Below are 25829 nucleotides of genomic sequence, written 5' to 3' on the forward strand. Positions count from 1 at the left end.
GTACTGTATTGCATGTGAAAAGACAGATGCGACAGCTTGAGCAGACTCACAAATGTACAGCACTACAACAACTCTTCCTCTTCTCAACATGGAGCTGGGGGCGGGGTTTATGTACATTTTAGGGTTAGTGATGTCACTAACCTGGGAAGAATGTTATTTTTGTCCCTACCAGCCATTCGTTGTAGTCCTTAAAAATGTCCTTCTTTCAAAACAAATATCTTCTTCTGCTTTGAACTTTGAGCGTTGAACTCCGCTGATGTTGTTTGTGCTCAAACAGCAACATTACACACTAACTAAAGTTAGAAAAGTGAAATCATAATCAACCACCCCTTTAAAGCATATTAAAAACACCACATTGACAACATAAACAACATTAAAAACATGATTTTCACCACAGGGGGTCTTATAAGCCGGGGTAGTTGATAATCTGCAGTAAAGTAGATTTAAATATGAATTAAGCATTCAGACTGATGATCTGACCTTTAAGTGGATTATGACCACAACTGCAGTTTTGTAATTTCACATGAGCTTTATCAAAAGCTGATATTGTCTGAATTTACCTGCAAAAAGTTAAATCTGAGCAGGTTTGTGTTAAACTGTTGTGTACACCAGTATAACAACACAGTGCCATTTCCAAAACATCTCAAATTGTATTGTGTTTTAGTGCCATTGGGAGTTTCATTTATAAAAATGTTTGGAATAAAATGGCCTCCGTTTTCCTAATGCTAAATTTTTGGCTAGCATTTTATCCTAAATAAACACAAATAGCTAGTAATGTTCACACTTTTTACACAATTTGACAAAAAAAAAATAATATTCACAAGTAATACTTGCATTGATTTGCACCACACATTACATCTCAAATGTGTTCTACAAAATTGATTATGTTGGGGGGTTAAATGTAAATATTAAATTTAACTTTTAATTGGTTTACATGAATCTTTTTTTCTTAGTTAAAGGTTTGAAGAAAAATAAATACCCACACACGGACCAATTAAACTATTTTTAACTTTTTTTGACTAGTGTAATAAACTTGACTCGGGAACAAATTTAACAGTTTCCGTTTTCAAAGCTTACCGTAGTAAATTCATATTTCTCGTCAAGAGGGTTATCTGAATTTTCATTGGAGAACTTTAAACTTTGTATAACTTCTCATGTCCAGGACCAGCTGTTTAGAGGTAACTGTTACATGAATTAAAAGAGCAGCTATCCCCATCTACGAGACGAGAGCGCCCTACATTGTCGCGTCGCTTGTACTGGTAACGTTAGATGGGTGATGGGTGTAGTGGGTGTGTTCATTCCCTGCATTCAGTGCGACGTTTCTCACTAACAGTTTAAGATGGCGACCGTGCATCTCAGGATCGGGGATCTGGTTTGGTGAGATAACAAATTTAACTTTTTACAATTTAATTTCACGTCGAGGTTGAATACCTTTTTCGAGCACGTGGAAGACAAATTATCGTGGCTGCAATAATTTTTTTTGTTAAAAATCGAGCATATGGCCCAGTTTATGTGTCGTCAAGCCAAACACTGAAACACCGAGAGAGCTTAGCATGCACGCTAACGATTACTTTCCATGCTCTTTTGGGGAGGAAAACACTTGATCTTAATGTGTTTAACGCTATAAGGGGGTTTCAACTTACTTTTAACTGTGTTTTTATATGAATACGGAATATAATACAAGTTTAAGTGCAGTTAAGATGGTTGTTTGCTGATGGGATCGAAACGGGTTACGCTATACACTAACGTTAGCTAACTTAGCTAGTTTCGAGGCACGATAGCTTTATTTTAATAAACCTCTCAATCGAGCCACGGTCGTTTAAAACACTAATTTCTCCTCTCAATATATTTTCAGGGGTAAGCTTGGACGCTATCCACCTTGGCCAGGAAAGGTGAGACCTGTGTGCATGTAAACGATTGAGTTGAACTTGTTTTTCCTGTGGTCAGCTGTTGGATAATGCATATAGAGCTCGAATCAACCGGCTGTGTTTAAAACCTAGCTATCTTAAAAGAGTTTTTGGTTGCTATTAATCCAACCAAAGCAAAAATGCTCCAAATTAAACGTTCAAATGTGTAAATAAATTATGTTTTATGTAGGTAGCTTGAGATACAGTTACTGAATCAGTAGACTATTGTGGTTAATGTTTATTTACTAATCCCCAACCATTGTGTTTTCAGGTTGTCAGTCCTCCGAAGGATCTGAAAAAGCCAAGAGGCAAAAAATGTTTCTTTGTCAAGTTCTTTGGGACTGAAGATCAGTGAGTTAAAAAAAAATGATGATAGCCATCACTTCCTCTTGCTTGCAGAGGTTTTGAGAGTTTAAACCAAGCAGATGTTGACTTTTGATATGCGTTGCCATTTTAGCGCCTGGATTAAGGTAGAGCAGCTGAAGCCGTACCACCCCCACAAAGAGGAGATGATCAAGATAAACAAAGGCAAGCGCTTCCAACAGGCTGTTGATGCAGTTGAGGAGTACCTAAAGAAGGCCAAGGGGAAAGATCAGGTTAGTATGTTCACAAATTTAAAGGTAGTGTAGGTAATTTTTTTTGGAGAGATTGTTTTGAAAGCATACGATCCCACCCTCCCTTCAGAGCGCTCTACAAAGCCACACCTCCTCCAAAACACATGAACGCACACAGCAAGGAGCAAACAAAAGTGTCACGAGAGACTGCGTTAAATTACCTCATGTCTCAAAGCATATAACATTACAATAATAATGAACATAAACAACTTAAAGAGCTCTTACCTGTACTGCAAATTTATTTCGGCGTTGTGTTGCCATTGAAACGCATAGATTTGAGTCACAAACCCCTCCGAGTATAACATCACGGGTTTCCGTCTCTTCCAAATTACAGTAGTTATGGTGTGAACTCGGCATAAGCTCGTTGTTTTGGTTCAGGAGGAACTATGGCTGCTGTCTCAGTTGCAGTGCTGCTTGGTGACTGACGTCTGTCTAACTCATAGCATGAAATGCGCTGATGACGTGTGATGTCTGCGCAAGGAGGGTGCACGGCGGTATGAAAATACATATGTTGACAGGCAAGTAGGGCATCGTATCGGACCGAATACAATGATTGGAGGAACATTTTATGGTCCTATGCCTTCCACAGATGAGATGCAAATCATATAGACCACTTAACTTAGTTATTGCTATCAGGATGTGAAGAGACTTTCAACCAGCATAAAAAAAAAACTGTTACTGGAACAAATCAACTACCCTGCCAGCAAAGACCTGTATCATGATTGGTTTTCAGTGATTCCACCACAAGTGGTCTGTGAGACACACACTGTTTGGTATTAAATGCATTTCAAATAGGGCTGTCACTTTACGTTCGAAAATCGATTGCACAATCGATCGGACCAACCAACACAAGTTTCGAAAACGAAAATAGGGAATCGATTTTAACGGTCTTTTCTCGGAACGCGTCCAGCTCGTCACGATACGCCCGAAGCGAACGCGTATCACACAGCAACTCTGACGCCTCATTCGCGCCGCAGGAATTTTTTACGCGCGTAACGCGTCTTTGCATTGACTTAACATTGAAATCACTCGCGCCTGATGCGCTATTCGCGTCCGGTCTGAACGCACCATGACAAACACACATTATACTTCTGCATAATGTTTCTATTTTTACTACAAAAATGTGAATTCTGCCGGTATTCAGACAGTCTCATGCATACAGATACAGATTCAGGCTACGGTCAACAATAGCCTACATAGGCAACATTTGTTTGACTTTTCTAACCGTAAACACAGCCATGTTGAAGACTGCAGTAATGTTTTTCATTGATGTTATGGCAGTCCACTCTGCTTATTGCTTTTCGAGAATGTTGCACTCCTGTTTGTCATTGTGCACGAAACTTAAATCAATACCAATAAATCAACAGGAATATTGGTGACTTGTGCACGTCTCAAGCGCCCTCTTTACGTTCGTCCTAATGTCTGTTCGTTGTCCGTGGATTTGCCCATATTTGGCGTTTAAAATGGAAACGTCTTTAGACATGGAAAATCGATTTTACAATCGATTCAATGAACACACATGTCTCAAAAGTCAAATAGGATTTTTTCACAAAAGTGACAGCCCTAATTTCAAATGTGACCACTGTTCGTATATCCTCAAGATGCTCCCCTCTTATTTCATCTCACTGTACATCACTTTCACGTAAACACACTTACTATTGACTGAACGGCTGAACGGTGTTATGCAGATTACGAGGATCGGGAACAGATGAAAATAATAAAAAAGCAGCTACGATTTCAACCGTAATTAACATGTTTTGGTAAATGCAGTGAAATTTGAATTAGTGTGCTTTCTCTCAACACGTCCCACAATGATTACGTATCAGGCGAGTAGGCAGTCTGTTTGAACACGTTCTATCACATGAGCCTCTACACTACCAAAGCAATCTGGTTGAATTTGTTGAAAGTGGACAAGTTTAAAACGTTTTAGACTCATTTATTTAGCACCGCCCTCTTGTGATAGGGTTGACAAACACATCTTAATACCAGGTGTCAACAAGGCCTATAAGAACCATATGGTCTGCTGTTTTTGTTTTTAAAGGGGTAGTTTGCTCTAAAATTAAAGTGACCATTTACTCACCCTCATGTTGTTCCAAACCTTTGACTTTTTCATCGGCGGAATGTAAAATTAGATCTTTCGAGAGATGTCTCTTTTTTTGTCCATATAATGGGTGTCAGTGAGCACCAAAAGTGTTTGGTAACCATTACTAACATTTTTGAGAATAACTCTGTTCCACAGAAGAAAGCAGGGATTAAAGTTCTCCGTCGCTACGACGAATTTCCGTTAATTGCAGCAAGTCCACGACGGATTTCCGTCATTGCGGGTTCCAGTCTGTCCTTAAAGTCTTAAATTCACTTTTCATAATTTTTAAGGCTGTAAATAGGCTTTCATTTCTCAAATAGTGTAATAAATATCTTAATTTTAGCTTGAATAGGTCTTAAATTAAGGAAAGACGAGGTGTATTCACCCTGCTGAGGGGGATGTGATCAAAGCCTGGAGTGGAGCAAAAGCACGTTCCTCTCTCCACTCTAAGCACTCTGTAATCACTTCGCTCGTAGTCCACTCCGGGTTTTCAATTACCGCTCACGGAAAGTGCATGTCAGGCTACAGCTGAGCGCTGAGGTAGAACTATATTTCAGTGACACACTTATAATGCAGGTAGGGCTGGGCGATATCGATATAAAAAATATATCGATATATTTTTTAAATGCGATATGGAATTAGACCATATCACATCGATATAGTTCAAATTTGCGCTGTGATCCTTGCTCCCCGCGCCTCCGCTCCTCCTTTTCCACACTGCGTGCGTGTTTAGAGCATGTTATGTTATGAGAGGCGAATCATGACTACTTCAGAAAACCCAGCACAATAGGAACTATCAGGCAGGCAGTGACATAAGTGTACGCTGAAAGTTTTTCACCTCAGAAAAACGGACTTTCTTGTCCTGTCAGTCGTTATCCTGTTCTCGTAGCGCACACTCAATTGCACGCGCAAATTCAGCGGCGCGCGCTGTATTGCTTCACTGATCAAGTGCAAAAGAAACTACGAGCATGCAACGCCGTTACGTTGTAAATTACACGAAATAAAAGTAATGCAGGTATGATTCTCATTCTATTCACCAGTTTCCATGTTTCATTAACAGTTATTGTTAATATTGTGTATTCACCATGGTAACTGTCGTTTCCATATAACCCCAAAATGCCACTATTTTTCTTTGTGTTATTTTTTATATTTTTAAATGACTGTAGTGGCTCATACCAACATTGTATTAACAAAAACTAGTTTGGGACTGCTATTTAATAGCTTTAGCCTAGGCCTAATGTTTACAGTGCTATACATAAGTTTAGACACCCATACTAAAGTTGACTAAAAAGAGGAATAAAAAATCATCTTTTGGAAACTGAACTTAATGCCTTAATTTGAAAAATTAGGAAAAATCCAACCTTAAAGGACACCAATTTTCTTTGTGAATAAATAATGTATCGTAAATAAATAAATGTTCTTCCTTAAAATATATGGTGCATAAGTGAGTACACCCCTATGTTAAATTCCCATAGAGGCAGGCAGATTTTTATTTTTAAGTATTTTTTTTTATTTATTTTTTAGGATACTATGCATCCTGATAAAGTTCCCTTGGCCTTTGGAATTAAAATAGCCCCACATCATCAAATAGCCTTCACCATACCTAGAGATTGGCATGGTTGTATTTCAGTTGTATTCCTAATTTTTTAAATTAAGGCATTAAAGGTATAGCGGAGGATCTTTTTACTTCCGGGTGGATACCCTATACTATTGGTCCTCCTAATTGTCAATCATTCTGGTGAATCAATCAAACTTTTCAAAAAGTGGAGAGGGCGGGACTTATCTAAAATTCGGAAAGATCCTCCGCTATACCTTTACGTTCAATTTCCAAAAGATGATTTTTTATTCCTCTTTTTAGTCAACTTTAGCATGGGTGTCTAAACTTATGCATAGCACTGTATTTATTAGTACTAGTCTTTACTATTAGTCATATTCTTACAATTTATGTTAAGTAAAGGGGAAAAGTAACTTACTTGTGTGTTAACAAATTTTGTGTAAACGTGTTATAATTTGCATATATATATATATATATATATATATATATATATATATATATATATATATATATATATATATATATATATATATATATATATATATATGCAAATTATTAATTATATTAGTATGTTCCATGCCTGGTTTTCATAGATTAAAATATAGCTTTTAAAATACGCCTACTGGCAATATTAAAGCGGTTTAAAACGTCTCCCCTTAAAACGCTATTGGTCTCGACTATTTAAAAAGTTAAAGGCATATGACTTGGCCTAAAAAAAAATTTCAGTCAGAAGAATTTTTTTCACTTTAATCCCTGAGAAAGTCATACAGGTTTCGAACAACATGAGTGTGAGTACATTTTCATTTTTGGGCAAAATGTTACTCTAAAGGGCCTGGTTTCACTTAGTAACAGGACATCAAGACCATGAGACGGATAACTTTTTTCTTTTTTTTTAACACCTGATATTAATGTGCATTTTAAATGTCACCACTTGTGAGCAGATTTCGAGGATCAGATTCATGACTCGCAACACCAGTGTGTAACTGTTAAAAAGCACATCACAGAGACAGTATGCTGTTGTTTTCAAATAAAAATTAACAGTATATAAATCTCACTGTAAACAGGATGATTACCTGTGAATCTGAGCGATCAGATCACAAACCTAAACCTTTATTTAATGTTGTCCACTTGTTATGATTGACACCCAGAATACATTGGTACCAGGTGTAAAAAGGTTCTTTGAAATTGTATGTAGTAGAAGTGTTTCAGCAATAATTGCTCCTGTTGCATAAAACTTTTTGTTTTACAGACACACTCTGATGACAAAAGCAAGTCAGATAAAGGGCGTAAAGCAGCTAAACCAATGAAGATCATTGAAGAGGATGATGAAGACGCCTTTAAGGGTGGCTCGTCGGACAAGGTTGGGAGATAATGCTTTACCATTAAACAGTAGTATGGAGGGCAAGGGTTAGATCATAACCTGACGCTTTGTTTTTTTTGGTCAGCTTCACCAAAGTCCTTTGCTAAGGCCATTTGCTGTTGCACCTGCTGTGGAGTCAGGTTACAATTGTATGTTTTGGTATCGGAATTGTCAAGTGGGACCCACCCATTCATTGAGACTGATGTCATCTTTTGCAGTGCGACCAATGCATCCACCTTGTCAATTTTGACTGGGTAGAGATGCAGCTATTTTAGGGCTTTGTTTCATGAGATAAAGCCATTCTGTACACAAGGTGAATGTGTCTCTCTTTCCCTTAAGGAACAGACTGATTCTGACCCAGAGCCATCCTCTGTACAACGGCTGGTCGCTGGAACAGTATCAGGATTCAAATGGGAGAGCAGTGTAGGTTACATTCACAGTTTGTTTCTGCACTTTTATGGGTTGTTCACATAAAATACCCTTTTTTTTTTTTTTTTAGTTAGCAGTAAGACTTATCCACGGTTGGTTGATGGAGTTAGGTGCAGTCACAGCTGTGAATTTTCATAGCAACTGCACAAACACATCCAATAAGGTTTTTTTAAGTCACTTAAATTGAGCTGGTGTGAAAATACCCTAATTTTTTCCTTCACTGTATAGTTGCACCTTCCACCATGTCACTTTAATTAGTTGCAGATTAAACGGCTCTCAGGTCAGCAAGTCTCTTTGGAGAATAGTTTCCAATTTAACTCTCTTCCATTATAGCCAGTAAAGGATGACCCACATTTCCATCACTTTCTGCTCAGCCAGTCTGAGAAGGTAAGGAGACAATTTTACTGGGATGCTAAATGATTTTCTAGTTAGTGCAACCTTACCCCTGTCTCTTGCACATTGCACACAATGGCTGCTCTAATAATCTCTGAATAATTCCCTCCCCCAAACTGCTTCTGGCGATGCTATTTGGCCAAATCTGCAGCATGGCAGTTTTACTGAATTTGTTACTTATCAGAACAGAGTATGTTGTTGTTGAGCTTATTGGTTGACCCTCTAATTATGAGCTGACGTGTACTTCTTAACCTATTTTTGGCTATGGTTTTGAAGTCATGTGTAAAAGGTCTTTGTCTGGGCTGTGGTCAGGGTCCAAAATGAACACTTGTTATTTTACTGCAGAACTCCACATGGCTAAACATTTACACTTCCAATTTGGGTTTTTAAAAATGATTTATTTAGATGAATTAAGATTTTTTAAAAATGCTTTCATTTAGCAAGAACACCTTAAATTGATCAGAATTGACAGTAAAACATTTAGAATGTCACAGATTTCTACTCCAAATAAATGCTGTTCTTTTGAGGTTTCTATTCATTAAAGAATCCTTTAAAAATTTTAAGAGATGTTTCTTGAGCAGAAAATCATCATATTATAATGATTTCTGAAGGATCATGTGAAACTGGAGTAATGATGCTAAAAATTCAGCTTTGCATCACAGGAATAAATTACGTTTTAAATTATATTTAAAAAAAAGTAATTTTGAATTGTAATCATTTCACAATATTACTGTTATTTTTGCTCAAATAAATGCAGCTTTCAGCCAGCAGAAACGCCCGGCCAAGTTACTCTTGTGCTGCTGTTCATGTGCCAGTTATACTAGCAAACTGTTGAAATGACTCTTCCTTTCCTCTTGGCACTTCCTCTTCAGAGGAACATTTCTTTCTTGCTTGTCCTTCTGCCCTTTTGCTTTCAGGCGCCACAGTCAGAACAAATTGATCTTAAATTTATATCTCCAAAACGGAGACACTGAGATCTTAATTGCCTGAGGCTTTTCTCAAAAAATGTTCATGTAGGCTGTGTCAGCCGTTTTCTTGCCCTGTATAAGTTGCAGTTAAACTGAAACTGAGCATATTAACTTGATTTTCAGTTCCTAACACTGGCTTTGCTCCTGGCTCTCACATCAGATATGGCAGTATGAGCCGCGTGACATGACAGCAGAGGATAATATAAGTGCAATCCTTACAGGAAGCTGGCAGAGTAATAAATAACATGCACTTAAGATCATTTGTGACTGTTGGGCCAAAGGGTTTCCACCTGGTTTTCCTTCCCTGGCTCTCTACTTGGTGTTTTCACCTTAATTTGTATCTAGGATCCTTTGAGTGCAAGACTTTTTGCTCTTTCTAGAAAATCTGAAATGAATGTTGAATTGACTTTGATTTACAAAAAAACCCCTCCCCTTTCCTTACAGCCAGCTTCATCAATGGAGCCCATCACCAAGCGTTTAAAGATAATCGAGGAGGTGAGCACTGCCTAGAAATTCACAGCTTGTGGTTTCTTCAATAACCTGATATATTAGCCGGCTAGAATTGCTTAGTAATTGTAATAATTTTGTTTTATTTTTGAAAAGGACACAAGATCAACTTCTATTCAAGCAGCAGACAGCACAGCCATCAATGGCAGCATTACTCCTACAGACAAAAGGTAATAAAGAATCATATTTTTAGTGGTCTGAAAATTGGGCCACATTGAAATGAAAAACTTAGAAATAAAGGTTTATTCAGGATTCTGTGCTATTTTAGGCAATTGATTCATTTTCCAAATAATCGTGATCAGTAGCCGCGTTTCCATTACAGGTTTACGATATTTTCTAAATGTCAATATAAAAAAACTTTCGCGAAATGGCGGCTTTTCCATTAACTGATGTTCTGCAACAAAAACTTTTTTTTTTCTTCGCGTGATAAGTCTTTCCAAAAATCATGGCAACGGATGTTGGTAGGTTTACGTATATACCAGCCACCGTACTAGCCATTATTTTTAATCGAAGGTGTTTTCCACACATTAATGGTAAGGAAAGCCCCTTATTCTTGGGAGCAGCACTTATGAGTGTTTTTCCCTCCTATCTGCTTCAATGTCTTGATAAATTGTGGCATTTCTTTGTTTAGAATCCAGTATTCCCGTAATTCTTTTGTCTTTAAATGAGTTTAACAAAGAACTGTCTTGTCTTCTGTCCAAACATACTGCCTGCGCCGCCTTTAAAGAATGATCAACTTTTACGTACGCCAGGTGACCTGTAAATGCGAAAAAAAACTATTCCTTATTCGATTGCCCTGAAAAGCCACCTCATGCAAGCGTATAAACTTTTATGCGATATATATGGGAGTTTTTGCGAAATTGACGTGTTTTCATTTGGCATATTTTTAATTTTCAATTTGCGCAATTTGCAGGGTAATGGAAATGCGGCTATTGTTGTTTTAATATTTCTACACTAATATAGTGTTCATTAATATTTTGAATGAGCTTTTATTTAAAAAATTTAGTTTTAGTAAAATCTTTTAGCTTTTTTTCAACTTCAACTTATTTCAGTTAGGTTTCAAGGCAATATTTCTCATTTGTAATAATAATTAATAATAAAAATTTTCTTTCAATATTTATACTTTATTTCGGTAAAAAATTTAATAGTTTTTGTTAACAATAACACTGATTGCAATCTTCATTTCAGTGACTCTACATTCTTAAAATCCCCGACCTGTTTTCAGCTTGCACAGAGCTTCCTGTACTGCTGATGTCACCGTGTTCTGCTGAGCTGTGTTTTGATTGCATGCAAAAACAAGCGCTCTACGCAACCAGTGTAATTTGATTAACAAACAGATAACTCTAATGAGCAGGTTCATTTTAGAGAAAATACTGTGTAGCCTGAATCTGAAATTTAAGTTAATTTCCTATTTAAACTTCACTTAAATTGTTATACTGACAGTACCTATAATGTTTGTAATGTAGTTTATTTGTTTTCACAACAGGATAGGGTTCCTTGGACTAGGACTGATGGGAAGTGGTGTGGTTTCTAATTTGTTGAAGATGGGGCATGTTGTGACCGTTTGGAATCGCACTGCAGAAAAGGTACAAACAAAGGGGTTTAAATATAGTCGCTTTCTGAAGTTACACTAAGTTTGAATGATTTTTCAACTTGTGTTTTTTGTTTTGTTTTTCATTCTGCAGTGTGATTTGTTCATCCAAGAAGGTGCCAGATTAGGACGAACGCCTGCAGAGGTTGTGTCCATGTGCGACATCACATTTTCCTGCGTATCAGACCCAAAAGCTGCCAGAGATGTAGGTCAATGTTTTGTAAATGGCTCTCTTTGTTTTCAATCTGTCAAGCTGCTTTTCTTTGGTTTACATATACAGTGTTATTTCTGTTCAGCTTGTGTTAGGTCCTAGTGGAGTCCTACAGGGAATCAGACCAGGCAAATGTTACGTGGAGATGTCCACGGTTGATCCAGAAACCATCACAGAGCTCTCACAGGTAACCAACATCATCCAGACGAGTCTGTCGGGATATGAATGGAGGAAGTCTGTAACTAAGGTTCGTTTGAATCTGTAGGTCATCACGTCCAGAGGCGGCAGATTCCTAGAAGCCCCAGTTTCGGGCAGCCAGCAACTTTCCAATGACGGTATGCTGGTCATTGTTGCTGCAGGAGACCGTAGTGTTTATGAAGATTGTAGCAGCTGCTTCCAGGCAATGGGGAAGACGTCTTTCTTCATAGGTACTGCCACCTTTCATTTGTGGCTTGTGGCTGTATGAGATTGATGTTATGTGATGATATTAACTTTGTCCTCTCCAACGAAGCAGGGGAAGCAGGAAATGCTGCAAGAATGATGCTGATCCTTAACATGGTTCAAGGCAGTTTCATGGCAACCATCGCAGAGGGATTGACCTTGGCGCAGGCCACAGGACAGTCACAACAAACATTCTTGGATATTCTTTGCCATGGACAAATGGCAAGCACGTTTGTGGACCAGAAATGCCAGAGTAGGTTTACTTGTAAATGTTTCAAAGATTCTACTAAACATAAGTGATTACAATGAAGTGTTTTGTTTATCTTTATGCTGGACATTTATGATAGTAGTTACTAGTAGTTACAAGTTGTAAGTTGCTGCCTTTGAATCCTCCTGCCTTTAACCATTTTCTGTAACATGGTGCTGCTCGTAGATCGTAACCTTTAGTCAAACTCTGCCATTTAGTCATCCATTGTGAAAAAATTTAGGAACATTGCAAAACTTTTAGACTATTAGTAACTATTAGAATCTAGATGCAACACTATGGCAATTTAACCTTTGGAACAATTCAAATTAGGCTGTCACTAACGATTATTTTGGTAATCAGTCGATTATTTTGATGATAACTCAAGTAATCATGTCGGCGCCGATAGCCTCGTGGGCAAGTGCGCCGACATGTAGCGCCGTTGTGCTTCGGGCGACCTGAGTTCGAGTCCCGGCTCGTGGACCTTTCCCGATCCTGTCCCCTCTCTACTGTCCACTCAAGCAAAGACCTAAGCCTTTAAAATGACTTAAACTACATATATAATAGAGGCAATAATAATTGGTTCAAATAAGGAATCAAAATCAAGTAATCATATGGTTTTATAGAGCAACACTGTTAAAATACATAATATACATATTAACAATCATCTTATGTACATGATGTATTATAACACATGCCTGCAGAGGGCACCAGGGTTATTGTTGTTGTTGCACTTTACCCAGCAGATAATTGTAATTTCCACTTATAACCACAGTAATTTACTGAACAAGAATATGTGGACATTAAACATGCAAACTCAGAGCGAAGATTTAAACTTTTATTTTGAAATCACGATGAACATTTAGCATTTTTAGAAAACTTTTGATGTGTTCTCCTGTGTTTGTGTAAGTTTATAAGTGATTTACGTTACAAAATGATGAAATGGCACACATTGCATTCCCAGATGAACATTATAAGCAACCTAAACTTACAGCATATGCAGAAATGCGCATGTAAATCATAACAGTTGATGTGGAGCAGCATTTACTGTGAACAAAGCCGCTCTGAGACGCATGTAAATGAATAATAAACCTGCAGGACATATTTATTTAATTAAATCCCATCTTTTGTGAATTCACAATTGCACTATGCTATAGTATGGTTTTTAAATGTTTTTTATACATCATGCAGCCTTTGAAAATGGCCTAATAATGCGGCTCATGGATTCTCGTCTGTAGAATGCTCCACTTCTGGTATTTTGGCGGTTACTCGACATTGTCGTACATTGAGTACTCAAATTTAATTAAGGAATTATGACAGCCCTAATAAAATATACAAAAAATTACCTTATTAATTTATCATTGATTTTGTTTCTTTGCAGATATCTTGCAGGGTAACTTCAAACCTGATTACTACCTGAAACATATTCAGAAAGATCTGAGATTAGCCATTTCAATGGGAGATTCGGTAAATCATCCAACACCAATGGCGGCTGCTGCAAATGAGGTAAGACCACATTTGGTAACTGAATGGATTATTTTGGAGTGTCATCTGTGAATTAATTTATTGGATATTTTATTGTGCTGCTCATTTTCCCTATTTTTACAATTCGATTACCTTTTGTTGTAATCTAACATTCATATTGAAAAGCACCAATTATATAACAACACGCTTAAATATAATCATTAGCTAATCTCCAAATGAATATCTTTTTAGTGGTTTATTTTTATATTATCTGGTGTGTAGTTGTAATATTGAATTAAATTTTTTGCTGTTTATCAATATCGACCATAAAATGGCCTTTATCAGCTTATATGCAGAGGTGTAAAATACTTGAGTAATTTTACTTGATTACTGTACTTAAGTATTATTTTGGGGGATTTTTACTTTACTTGAGTACAATTAAAAATCGGTACTTTTACTTTTACTTAATTACATTTTTTAAGAAAAAAAAGTACTTTTTACTCCTTACAATTTTATTTACAGTCAAAAAGTACTTCTTTTTTGGAGATCACTTCATTCTATTTTTCCTTGCTATTACCAAACCAATTGAATTGCACTGATGCCTAGTTTAATTAAGTTAAGTGTCTAGTCTAATTTAATGAGATTTGTTTTCACATTTCACCAAATTGGTCAGACATGTTCATTGGTCCTTTGGAAGTGACGTCATGTCGCATCTATTACCACAATGCACAGCACCTTGACCTAGAAATTAGAGAAATTATAACAGTTATTCTCAGGGGGACAATCCAGCAGCCGAAGAGCATACCACCCCCGGGGGCCGCCATTGGCTAACAAGCCATCACCTGCTGTTAGCATTCCATTGACTTCCATTCATTTTGGTAGGAGTGTAACGGTTCACAAAATTCACGGTTCGGTTTGGTTCGGTACGGTTCGATACAGCAAAAAGAAAGAAATGCCAGAGAAATTTCCTTGATTACATTTTTTTTTATTATTAAAACTAACATCATAAAGTATGATTTTTTTTTTACTTTGAGCAATTCTAGAGCTATAATTCACTCCTCTTAGGAGCATATAAAACAAAACAGCTCCTTGGAAAAAATGAAATTTAATATTGTAGTAGTTATAAACAAAGGTTTATTTTAGTTCAGATTAACATTTGAGGGCAGCAATTGTATTCATAATGTCAAAATAAAACCGACGTAATGGCATTGATTGGCATTCAATGGCATTGAAGGCATTATAGCCTACTATTCCTGTCAAACTGTTGATCTGTGGACACTGGATAGTTCATTCATGGCACAATGTTTCTTCCTGGTTTCCTGGCTTCCTGGTTTCTTCCTGGTTTTAATAACGGAGAAATGTGAATGTTTCTCACTAGATCTCGCAGCGATGTTATTACTTCTGTGGCGAATTCAAATGCTTTCTTTACTGGATATCTTATTAGCGCTGTGTAATAACAGTGTCGCTTGATCAAGATCGGCTCGCGCTGCTTTGATTCAAACTGATAAACGGTCCTTCAACCACACAATAACGAGCAGTTTCGTTCCTCTTGCATTACGTTTGCCATTTGATGTTGGGAAATGTTGTGGTCGTGCCGGCGTCTCTTACATTATGAGTGCGCTTGCCACGTGCAACACGCCTACATTTGAAATAACAAAATTTTGGTCGGCAGGAAAAATGGTCCAACGAACCGAACCGTTCTACGAATACGTGTATCGTTACACCCCTACATTTTGGCGTCACTTTGAAAGCGAATAACTTTACATCTGAGGCGTTTGAAGACTCCATTTGTCCATTGTTTATGGTCCAAAATCAGCCACAGGATCAAGAGCACCAGTGGCTGTACCTTAGCGAATTCTTTTCTTTTAGTGGTAAAAGCATGTTTAGTTGATTGTTTAAATAATGTTGCATACTGGCATTAGATAGTAGTCTTATAGTTTGATAAATAAATACAATTAAATACAAACAGTTCTAAAGCAGGATAAAACCTTGTATGTGGTTCATTCACTTCATGATTTTAGAGATTAAAAGCTTAAACAAGAATCTCTAGTTTTCATTCTTGCTATTACTTTTACTTCTTTAATACTCAAGTACAATTTTTATGTGGTACTTTTTTACTTTTACTCGAGTACGATTCTGGCCAGATACTTTTACTTTTAATTGAGTAATATTTTCCCTCAGTACTTGTACTTTCACTTGAGTAACATTTTTTAGTACTTTTTACACCTCTGCTTATATGTAAATAATCAGTAACATTAAAACCGTAAATGTTTTCTCAAATGCAATTTCTGCGTATACTTCCATTAAAATAATGTATTATTTCATACTTCTGCAGGTGTACAAGAGAGCAAAAGCATTGGACCAGTCGGACAATGACATGTCTGCAGTCTACAGAGCTTATATTCACTAATCCTGTAGATGTGCTCTATGTCCTAGACCACAAACCTCACCTACTTCTTTGTTCCTCTGTCTTTCTCTTCTCTGCTGATGAATTTTGTTGGGCACCAGTGATATGTTTTCCCATGTATAATGGGATCTCTTTAGCAGCCTAATCTGAGCATTGCACTGACTGTAATATTGCTGCACGTACACTCAATGGGAGGTTATTAAACTCCCAGCGAATGATTATTTTTATGATAGACTGTGCAGTGTATTATATCCGCATTTTGTTAAGGCTACTGCATACAATGCAGTGTTGTTTGAAGAGGCTAGGTTTTTATTTATCATTCATTTCTTTACAAATTAATTCCCTCGTTGTAATTTTCGACGTTCAGAAATCTGTAAAGTATGAAGTTCTGATCACAAACAGACTTGAGGAGCACGACGAAGATAAAAGCCACTGCATTGCCTTAATACCCATATAAGATAGATGTATTTATTTATTTTATCTCTAAAGATCATGTCAGGTGCAATTTGGCTGTACATTTTATTTAATTTTTTCTCATTTTTGGAGGTCCCCTGTTCACTAGTTAATGATTTTTGTTTTTATTGCCTTATCAGAAATGCAGTGTTTTTAAGTTGGGTGTGTAACAGTAACAGTAATTATTTTTCATTTACAGTGAAGTTAATCCTAAAAATAGATTGAGTCTTGACCGCAATTGAACAACTTGTTTTCCAGCTTGACTACTTTAGGGTTGGATTTGTATCACAGATCTTCAACTGGGCTGTGAAAAAAAATTTGACATTTGAAATTTTTTATTATTTTTTTACGTTTTTAAATTGGGCTTCTCATATTTTGTCCAAGCCAGTCATCTGGCAAATTGATATGCTGCCTTTTGATTTTCTTGTAAATTTTTAATTTCCGCTGTGACTAATTAGAAAGAAAAATGTAAAAGTTTCAATTATCGCTGCATTTTACCCCTAAATTATGTCTGCATTAGTTTATTTTAAGTTATATTACAAGAGATAAATTCAGTGGCGTATAATTTGGTAATTTTGGTATTTTGTTTAAAACTCAAAACAAATACAGGGTGATTAATTTTCTATAAATTGTTGTTCTGCCAAAAAAAAAAAAATTGATTATGCTTGATTATAGATGAGAATTTTGTGATTTAATAAGGACTCTGTAAGATTAAGACGTTGTATATATCCCCATGAAAGGGTTGGGTTATTCGAACACATGGATTGACATGCTTTCAGTTTGACTCTACTGAATTTATTAAACATGGTGTCTTAATATTGTATGCTGTTCTTTTGTCTTAGCTAATGGGTTTATTTACTGTAAATGGTTTGATTTTTGTGGCTTAAACACAGTTGGTAATGACATACTGACAACTTGATTCCAGTTGTGCAAGGAAGGTATTAGTGTTATAATCGGAGTTATTTATAATTTCATGTAAATGTGAAATTTCATTTCTTTTTTGTTTGTGCGGTCAACTGAACCCTCTGAATAAACAAACCGAAAGTCCAACTTTCATGTCCATATTATGTTGTTGTTTTTTGTTCACAAATAACTCAACAATAATACATGCCATATATATACATAACTGATTACATGTAATCTGGATTACAAAAAAGTACTCCTAATCAGATTGTTACATTTGAAATACTTTTTATTGATTGCATATTATTCACACAATGGCAGTAAATCATTTGTTTTCAATTTAAATATTGCTTGGAGTACATGCATTCAGAAAGTCTTCTAGTTTTGTAAAATTGCACACACAGGCCAGCCACTAGTCATGTGGCCATAATTACATGGAAAATTGAGAGGCCACAAAGCATTTGACCACTGGATTTACGGAAATCATTTAACTTTTAAGAAATGTTTTCTCAACATTGTATATCGAATCAACTCCTGACGAGCACATTTGAATGACTCAGTAAGTCATTTTTAACCATATACTGCTATGTCTTTGGAAGGCTTTTGTGTTTCAAACACATTTTTATTATAATTGTTTATTTCAATTTTAAATGTATGCAGTTTCTTCACGAACCCCAGTTTGGGAAAACCTGACGTATGTTTAATGCACTACTTCATGTTGTTCAAATAATGGAATATTTTCTTTCTCTTTGTATTTATATATCGACATGGTACAAGATTATCTTGTTCAATTCAGTGTGATAAATAAGGTCAAAAGTAATCTAAAATTAATCAAAAACTAGTCAGATTATATTAACTAAAATGTGTAATGTAATGGATTACGTTACGAACTACAATTTTTGTCACGCCATTTGGAATCATTAACACTACACAAAAATGCTGTAAAACTCAGTGATTTTTTTTAACTGCAATGCCATTAGGCCTACATATTATTTATGTATTGTTTTTAATTTACAGAAATAAATATTCAAGTACATTTTGAATAAATGGAAAATCCTCCAGGCTCCAACCAATCCGGAAGATTTCAAGGTTACACAAACCGGAAGTTTGGGAGAAAGGAGGCGGTGTCAAAAGCCTAATTGTTTATGTGTGATCATCTAGCCCGTCACACCAAATAGCTGACTGCTCATGTCATTTTTAACAGATTTTGGACAGCTTTATTGAATTGTAATGCTCGGAGCAGAGCTATCTTCTATGTCTGAATTAGCGAAAATGACCGCCGCGAGTCAAGCAGAGAGGACTGTGCTGGTGAGAGATTAATTTGTGTTTAAATACATGGACCAGATGCATTACAGACATGCGAAGTCGTTGTGGTTTTATTATGAACAGCCATATATTCAGCTGTAGATTTATGTGCATATTGCTTTACGATGCAGACTGAGATTGTTGGTGCAATTTTGCAGCGTAGCTCCAGGGACAAAGTTTAAATGCATCCCAGTGTGAATGATTAAACAATCGAAACAGTGATTTGTTCTGCCTTATCATTGCTCTGTTCAGTTTATGTATTGATGTCGATGTGCTGCTATACTGACCACTGTATCATCTCCCAGCAATGCAACATAGCGAACGATTTTGCAACAGAATTAAAGGGATAATTCGCTCAGAAATTGTTTACAACAAATGTTAGGAGCCTGAGTCACCATTGACTTTCACATTCTGCCTAACATCTTTATTTTTGAGTTCCGCAAAAGAAAGAAAGTCATACATAATGGGGGTGAGTAAAACATGACTTTATGGCTATGTCTTTAAGGCAAGTTGTGTTTCTAGGAGGAGGAATTTACTTGGCTGCTGAAAGAAGAGGTGCATGCGGTGCTGAAACAGCTGCAGGACATTTTGAAGGTATCTTCAGCCAAATAGCTTACGACAAATTAATTCTGTATTATTGTGCAAAACAAAGTGCATTAATAATAGTGTTTGTGTGATTTATTTTTTTTTCCCCAAAGGAGGCTTCAAGGCGTTTTTCAATGCCATCACCAGGTCTGGAAGGACAACTGAAACAAGAGAACTTCATTCTGGGCAGCTCAACGTAAGATCCATTAAATGTGTCCGCCCTCCTTGGTTAATGTTAGATTTCAAGAATACAATAACGTATGAATACAGTTTTATGGGAATGTGTACATCTGAGGATTACTTTTTTTTTTTTTTCATTAGGATGGACCAGGTTAAAGGAGTCTTGACGGTACAAGGAGAAGCTCTGACTCAGGCTGTATGTTTAACAACATCATGGAAATGAAATCAGCTTTCAGCCGAAATGGCTCTGTTTTGATTCTGGTATATTAATTGGAGTTTTTAAAATGTGTGAGTCTAAATCAAATCAATAAAAAGATCAACTTGATGTCAACCAGTGGAATTGCAAAGACACTTGCAATGCAGTTTAGTTTATTATCTCACCTCAATTGTTATTGTTATTATATAAAATGGGCTTTTTTTTTTCTTTGCAGGATATTAATATCAAAGTCGCTAAAAGCAGCCAAGTCATGCATTTTGCATTCCGAGATGATAAACAGTGGAAATTGCAGCAGGTAATGTTTCTTTCTCCCTTGGTTTGATATTATTCTCTCATAAAAATAGCTGTTGAAACGCATTCTGCCTCTCCTCAGATCCAGGACGCCCGAAACCACGTGAATCAGGCCTTGCAGTTACTAAGCAGCCGTGATGAGAGTTATCACTTTAAAACTGGGGCTGAAGTCAATAAGGTTTGTTTTTCACCAGTAAAAACATCTAGCTGTTGAATTTGCATGTCACTAAATTTTGCATATTGTTGTCCAGGAACCGGATTCACAAAAATCTACAGTCTTTGCAATGGCACGCACTAAATAAAGGTCCTAGATCACATCATTTGTATAACTCACAACTTTCAAAACTTTTTTTTGTTTTTTTTTTTGTCTACTGAATTTTTTTTCGAAAAGACGTTTCGTCAGCTGAACAATCGGTATGTTGTTAAACAACAGAATGAACCACTGACGCACTGTACTTCAATCCCTCACAGCCTTGTTTTCATTCCTGTCTAAAAATATGGCGCTGCCTAAAAATGTTTTTGAGAAAACAAAATATTCGGAACTTTATTCTTAAGTTTAAAAAAGACGAAAATAGCAGTTAAGAAGAATTTTATTTCTTGAATCCGGCCCCTGGTCTCCTTAATGTTGTAAACTTTCTCATGAGTAAGTTTGAAGGTGTTGTGCGCTACAGGTTATTCAGGAATAGGAACATTCTTTCCTTACAAAGTCTTAACATTTTCACTGGTATTGTATGCGAAGTACGACTGCACTTGGCATCATTTGTGTTTCAGCTCATGGATGCGATAATGCTTCAGTTGACCCGAGCCCGTAACAGACTCACGACCCCGGCCAGCATGACTCTTCCTGAGCTCGCAGCCAGCGGCCTGATGGTTCGTATGTGGATCTTCAACTATTTAAATGTGGATACTCCATGTGCTATTATGAACATTTCTTCTCCTGTTCCTTCTAGAAAATGTTCACACCTCCAATGCCTGGGGATGTGATGGTGAACTTCTATATCAATCTCAGCAAACTGTGTCTGACCGTGTATCAGTTACATGTGCTGCAGCCTAACAGTACTAAGGTATCAAGACATCTGAAAATAAGCACTGAATATGAAAACAACTAGTTTGCATGGCTTTTACAGTCATGCTTAACATGAATGTCTGTTTTAAAATGCATCATTTTGTTTTCTGTTAGAACTTCAAATCAGCAGGAAGTTCAGTAGTGCATAATCCAGGAGCAATGTTGTAAGTGCTTATCACATTTCCTGTGTTCATGCTGTAACACCAGCAGTCAGTCTCATACAGTATCATAATTGTAATCCTCAGTAATCATAACAGTGTCATTCTGCTCTTTTTAAACAGTCTGTTTGATGAAGGTTTTACGTCATTTTCCTCTCATTTTATTTTCTCCTCAAGCGAATACAACAACACCAAGTTCGAGGTGAGCCACATCCATAAGGTGGAGTGTGTAGTGCCATGGCTGAATGACACACTGGTGTTTTTCACCATTTCCCTGCAGCTCTGTCAGCAGCTCAAAGATAAGGTGGGTGTGGCCTGTTGATACGGGAACAAATATAATCTCACCTGCACTGTCACAATTTAAGAACATCGCATGGTAACAGAATGACATCAGATAGCTATCAGAGACACTTGATAGTTTAGAATTGGGGCTGAACGATTATTGCAAAAAGAATAATTGTTGATAATTACCCTGATATTGTAATCACATTTTTAACGATCCTTGTAATTTTATCAAGATTAACATTAATGGTAATAATAGCAAATAATAATATTAATAGACATATTATCATTTGCTATTATTACTATTACTGTTAAAGATTAAGAATTTTGATAGAATTACTAGGATAGTCAATGATTTTCAAGCATGTTTTTGAGTGAAATGTGGCTGGTGGTATTTCTTCAGCACTCATTTTAGTATATCAGTGAACATAAAAGTCAAACATTCAAAAGCATTTGAAAGTTTGGGGTCAGAAAAACACAATAAAAACAGTAATATTGTGAAATATTATTACAATTTAAAATACAGCACTTAAGGTTTATTGGCAAAATGTACAGACTTTCAGGTGTTTGCACTGAACAAATCAAACAAAAGTAATTGAAATGGCTCAACACAACAGATGTTTCAAGTGGTTTCCCCAAATTCAACTTAAAATGCAACTTTTAATGACTTCCACAGTCTCAAAATTATTCAACCCCTTCATGGCAAGCTTCTTTACTACTTAGTAAAACACCATTTTGCTGTTATGACCTGCTACAAACGAGATGAATAACCAGACACCAGCTTCTGGCAGCGTTTCTGAGGAATCTTAGCCCATTCCTCGTGAGCAATGGCCTCCAGTTCAGTAATATTCTTGGGTTTGCGTGCTGAGACCGCCTTCTTCAAATCCCACCAGAGATTTTCTATGGGATTCAAGTCAGGTGACTGTGATGGCCACTGTAGAATCTTCCAGGACTTCTTCTGCAACCAAGCCTTAGAGGAATTTGATGGATGCTTGGGATAATTTTCCTATTGGAAGGTCCAATGACGCCAAAGCTTCAGCTTCCTCACCGACGGCATGACGTTTTCTCCTAGGATTTCCTGATACTTCAATGAATCCATCTTGCCTTCCACACGCTGCAAGTTTCCCAAAGCAGCCCCAGAGCATCACCAAGCTGAACTGTAGACCGTGTTCTTTTCAGCATATGCTTCATTCTTCTTCCTCCAGTCATACTGCTGATCCACAGGGCCGAAAAGTTCCAGTTTTGTTTCACAGAACAGAATCCCAAAACTTCTGTGGCTTATTTACATGATTTTGAGCAAATTGGAGCCGACTTTTCTTGTGCTTTTGGATCAGTAGTGGTGTACATCTTGGAGTTCTGGCATGCGTTTAGTATGTGTTTTACTGTACAAGCTGAAACCTGTTGCCACCAAGTCTTGCTGCAGGTCTTTTGCAGTCACTCGAGGGTTATTCTCAACCTGCCTTCTGAGAAATCTGGTTGCAGCCGTTGATAGCTTCCTTTTTCTGCCCTGTCCAGGTAGCGTAATCACGTTTCCTTTAACTTTGAACTTGCGAACTATGCTTCTAACAGGGTCTCTAGGAACATTTTGTCCCTTCGCTATATTTTTGTATCCTCTTCCTTGTTTGTGAAGGGCGATGATATCTTCTCATTAACTTTTTGGACCATTCTTTTGACTTATGCCGAGTTCACTCTGAACAATTTTAGGCCCAATTTTCGCTCGCCGACAGGTTTTGTGAGATTGCCGACAAATGCCCGAAATCATAGACAAATCGGTGCTCGTTCACATGAGTGACAATCGCGCAGTGTAAATTATCAAAGACGTGATCTGAAGGATTCGCCTGTGAGATATTTGGCATGCTAAGTATCTGGAGCTGTTGGCGATTCAAAATCCTGCTGTGTGAATGTGTTTTGACTGAAAACTACATCGGCGATGACCTACAGCCAATGAGAGAGCAAGAAACAGGACAGAAGGATGTTTGGGGAGGAGTTATAGACCAGAATATCAGTATTTTAATAGATATATTTACTATTATATCAAACCAAAACAAAGCACAAACATTTGCTTGACCAGCAGCAACAGCAGCACATTATTTATTTACCCCCAAATCTCTTTGCAGAACACACAGTCCTTGCTCCCCTCGTCTCCCCAACCATTACCTCCTACATAATCTGTTTGTTTTTTTCTCCTTTTCGCTGCAAATCAGCGCACAGACAATTTGGATCACAATCTTCTTGCAGGTTATCTTTTTTAATAACAATTTCGGTCTCATGCACGCGTGATCTTGCGTTATTTCTTTTGGTTGGTTGGTTCGTTTGGTTGTGAAACGTAGTTTGCAGACCAGACAGTTGTCGGCGATTCTTTCTTTTAAGTCATGCGGTGTGAAACCTCCTGTCGCTGATCCATCGTGCAGTGTGCACACAAAAATGTTACCCCATATAGTCGTGCAGTGTGAAAAGAACAGTGACCTGACTACTTTGAAAATCGTGCAGTGTGACCTCGGCATTAGACATATTTCTAACATGCAGTCAAACGTGACACTCAACAAACCTAGCTAGTTCAGGTATTTTATGTGTTCTGGCTCAAGCACAGCTGGTGCGACTAATGAAGCCCTTGATTATTGCATCAGGTGTGCTTGTGACAACACCTGTTTTGCAGATTTGTGCTGTTGTGAGGGATTCTATTCAGGGGGGTTGAATAATTTTGATAACAACTGTGTGTGTTTATATATAATGTAATTTTATTCCTGTGATGGTGCAACTGAATTGTCAGCAGCCAAAACAAATGGAAATCTTTTGTAACATAAGTCTTTTACTGAACTTTTTGATCAGTTTAATATATCCTTGCTGAACAACAGTATTAATTGCTTTAAAAAAACCTTGCTGACCCAAAACTTTGAACAGTAGAGTAAAATGTGGCTCTATCCAGTTAAAACTCACCGGTTGTTAATGATTGGCCTGTGATTCACCATTGAAGTTGATAGATTGATTATAGTGCTCAACCAGTGCAAAAAGCAAAGCAAACATTTTGACACAATGGGAGCAGATCTGAATGGAATGCTGTAATCAATACTTTAGATTATCTAATGTTCATTTCTTTCCTTTTATTTGCAGATTTCTGTCTTCTCTAGTTTCTGGAACTACAGACCGTTTTAAGCTTTATCTGACCAAAACTCTAGAGTGAATGATAATAAAAATGATATAATTATTATGCTTTAGGATGTACTAGGAACAAAAAAAAATTCTGTGAACGAGTTCCATGAGATCTATTGTGGATTTACTATATGACCGATGTATTCATTTTGTGTGCTTCTTGTTCAGTATGTGTACTGCAGCAGAGATAGTTTGCGTAGTTTATGGACTGGATGCATTCATTTGAAACAGGCTCTTTAGATGAAGGTATTTAGTGATGTGTTTTTTGTGTTAATGCAGTATTTGTCATTGTCAGTGTTGACTATTTGTCAGTAATATTGCCTATATTCAAGCTTACCTCATCTAATGTGTTTAGATTTAGACAATACACAATGCTTTTGTTCTTATTTGTCACAAAGCCTGTGAAAATATTCCAGTTCATTTGTTGAGAGATCCCTTCAAACTCATTTTACCAGTGTTTATTACTTTTAATCGAGGGGCTTGTAAGTTTAACACTTGAGCATTAATCATCTAATACCAGGTACTATCATCAATGCAGCAAAGTAAAAAGCATTGAGACCATTATCATATGCTTATAAATGTGCATAAATGACCAACAGTATATTTGCCACTATGACTCAAACTGTAGAATGATTATATTAACACTAAATGACAGATAACGTTGAAAGATGTCAGGGCTTCATATTCCATTAAAACTTCACACATTCCTGAGGATATCTTATAATCATCATTCTATGATTATGTTGATCGATATTTATCTGATAATGTTCAGGGTTTGTGATTGTTACAGAAAGGGTTTATCTGTGTTGGTAGTTCATTTACTCTACTGTCAGCCTTGTTTATTTATTGCCACATTTTTATTTATTTCATGTTAAATGCACTTAATTTGAGTCCTAATTTTTATTTCATTTCTTGCATGACAATTTGAATATTGCTTAAGTAAAACCTAAGCTGTTTTAATGTATATTTCACACTTAATATGGAATATTCTGTGCAATAAACATACTTTATGAACACTACCATTATTTCGATTGAATTAACTGACCAATGCTATTGTCTAAAAGT

General features: G+C 36.8%; 3 protein-coding genes across 7 annotated transcripts in view; 2 read left to right on the forward strand and 1 right to left on the reverse strand.

The window, feature by feature from the left end:
* Positions 1 to 1310, reverse strand: part of LOC308700840 (syntaxin-binding protein 4) — a gene marked incomplete at its 5' end in the record, with an annotated part of 65124 nt that extends 63814 nt beyond the window's left edge. Inside the window, one exon of the mRNA XM_081382654.1 lies at positions 1078 to 1310. The remainder of the gene's footprint in view (positions 1 to 1077) is intronic.
* glyr1 (glyoxylate reductase 1 homolog (Arabidopsis)) lies at positions 1223 to 17691 on the forward strand. 4 transcript variants are annotated; one of them, XM_081382686.1, is made up of 16 exons: positions 1223 to 1377; positions 1856 to 1892; positions 2179 to 2258; positions 2365 to 2503; positions 7409 to 7519; positions 7859 to 7942; positions 8282 to 8335; positions 9754 to 9804; positions 9913 to 9986; positions 11303 to 11402; positions 11502 to 11612; positions 11704 to 11805; positions 11884 to 12046; positions 12130 to 12312; positions 13685 to 13809; positions 16103 to 17691. In XM_081382686.1, the coding sequence occupies exons 1-16, from the start codon at positions 1340 to 1342 to the stop codon at positions 16175 to 16177; spliced, it is 1527 nt and encodes a 508-aa protein (XP_081238812.1). In that variant the 5' UTR covers positions 1223 to 1339; the 3' UTR covers positions 16178 to 17691. The 4 variants fall into 4 exon arrangements, with proteins under 4 accessions (XP_081238812.1, XP_081238813.1, XP_081238814.1 ...); XM_081382687.1 differs by having other exon boundaries at positions 12133 to 12312; XM_081382688.1 differs by lacking the exon at positions 7859 to 7942 and having other exon boundaries at positions 1268 to 1377.
* A 910-nt stretch (positions 17692 to 18601) lies between these two features.
* rogdi (rogdi atypical leucine zipper) lies at positions 18602 to 25785 on the forward strand. 2 transcript variants are annotated; one of them, XM_081385399.1, is made up of 11 exons: positions 18602 to 18838; positions 19358 to 19429; positions 19534 to 19616; positions 19742 to 19796; positions 20032 to 20112; positions 20191 to 20286; positions 20880 to 20978; positions 21059 to 21172; positions 21289 to 21338; positions 21510 to 21636; positions 24726 to 25782. In XM_081385399.1, the coding sequence occupies exons 1-11, from the start codon at positions 18761 to 18763 to the stop codon at positions 24765 to 24767; spliced, it is 897 nt and encodes a 298-aa protein (XP_081241525.1). In that variant the 5' UTR covers positions 18602 to 18760; the 3' UTR covers positions 24768 to 25782. The 2 variants fall into 2 exon arrangements, with proteins under 2 accessions (XP_081241525.1, XP_081241526.1); XM_081385400.1 differs by having other exon boundaries at positions 18651 to 18838; positions 19341 to 19429; positions 24726 to 25785.
* Positions 25786 to 25829: the final 44 nt, after the last annotated feature.

This window comes from Scardinius erythrophthalmus (genome assembly GCF_964197995.2).
Source record: "Scardinius erythrophthalmus genome assembly, chromosome: 1".
NCBI classification, from domain to species: Eukaryota; Metazoa; Chordata; class Actinopteri; order Cypriniformes; family Leuciscidae; genus Scardinius; species Scardinius erythrophthalmus.

Excerpts from the sequence above, each read along its gene's own strand:
- glyr1 (XM_081382686.1), top strand. The coding sequence starts at position 1,340 with ATGGCGACCGTGCATCTCAGGATCGGGGATCTGGTTTG. Across the intron at positions 2,504-7,408 it reads AGGCCAAGGGGAAAGATCAG|ACACACTCTGATGACAAAAG; the intron begins GTTAGTATGTTC and ends TTTGTTTTACAG. Across the intron at positions 12,313-13,684 it reads TGTGGACCAGAAATGCCAGA|ATATCTTGCAGGGTAACTTC; the intron begins GTAGGTTTACTT and ends GTTTCTTTGCAG.
- rogdi (XM_081385399.1), top strand. The coding sequence starts at position 18,761 with ATGCTCGGAGCAGAGCTATCTTCTATGTCTGAATTAGCGAAAATGACC. Across the intron at positions 20,979-21,058 it reads TCGCAGCCAGCGGCCTGATG|AAAATGTTCACACCTCCAAT; the intron begins GTTCGTATGTGG and ends TGTTCCTTCTAG. Across the intron at positions 21,173-21,288 it reads TGCAGCCTAACAGTACTAAG|AACTTCAAATCAGCAGGAAG; the intron begins GTATCAAGACAT and ends GTTTTCTGTTAG.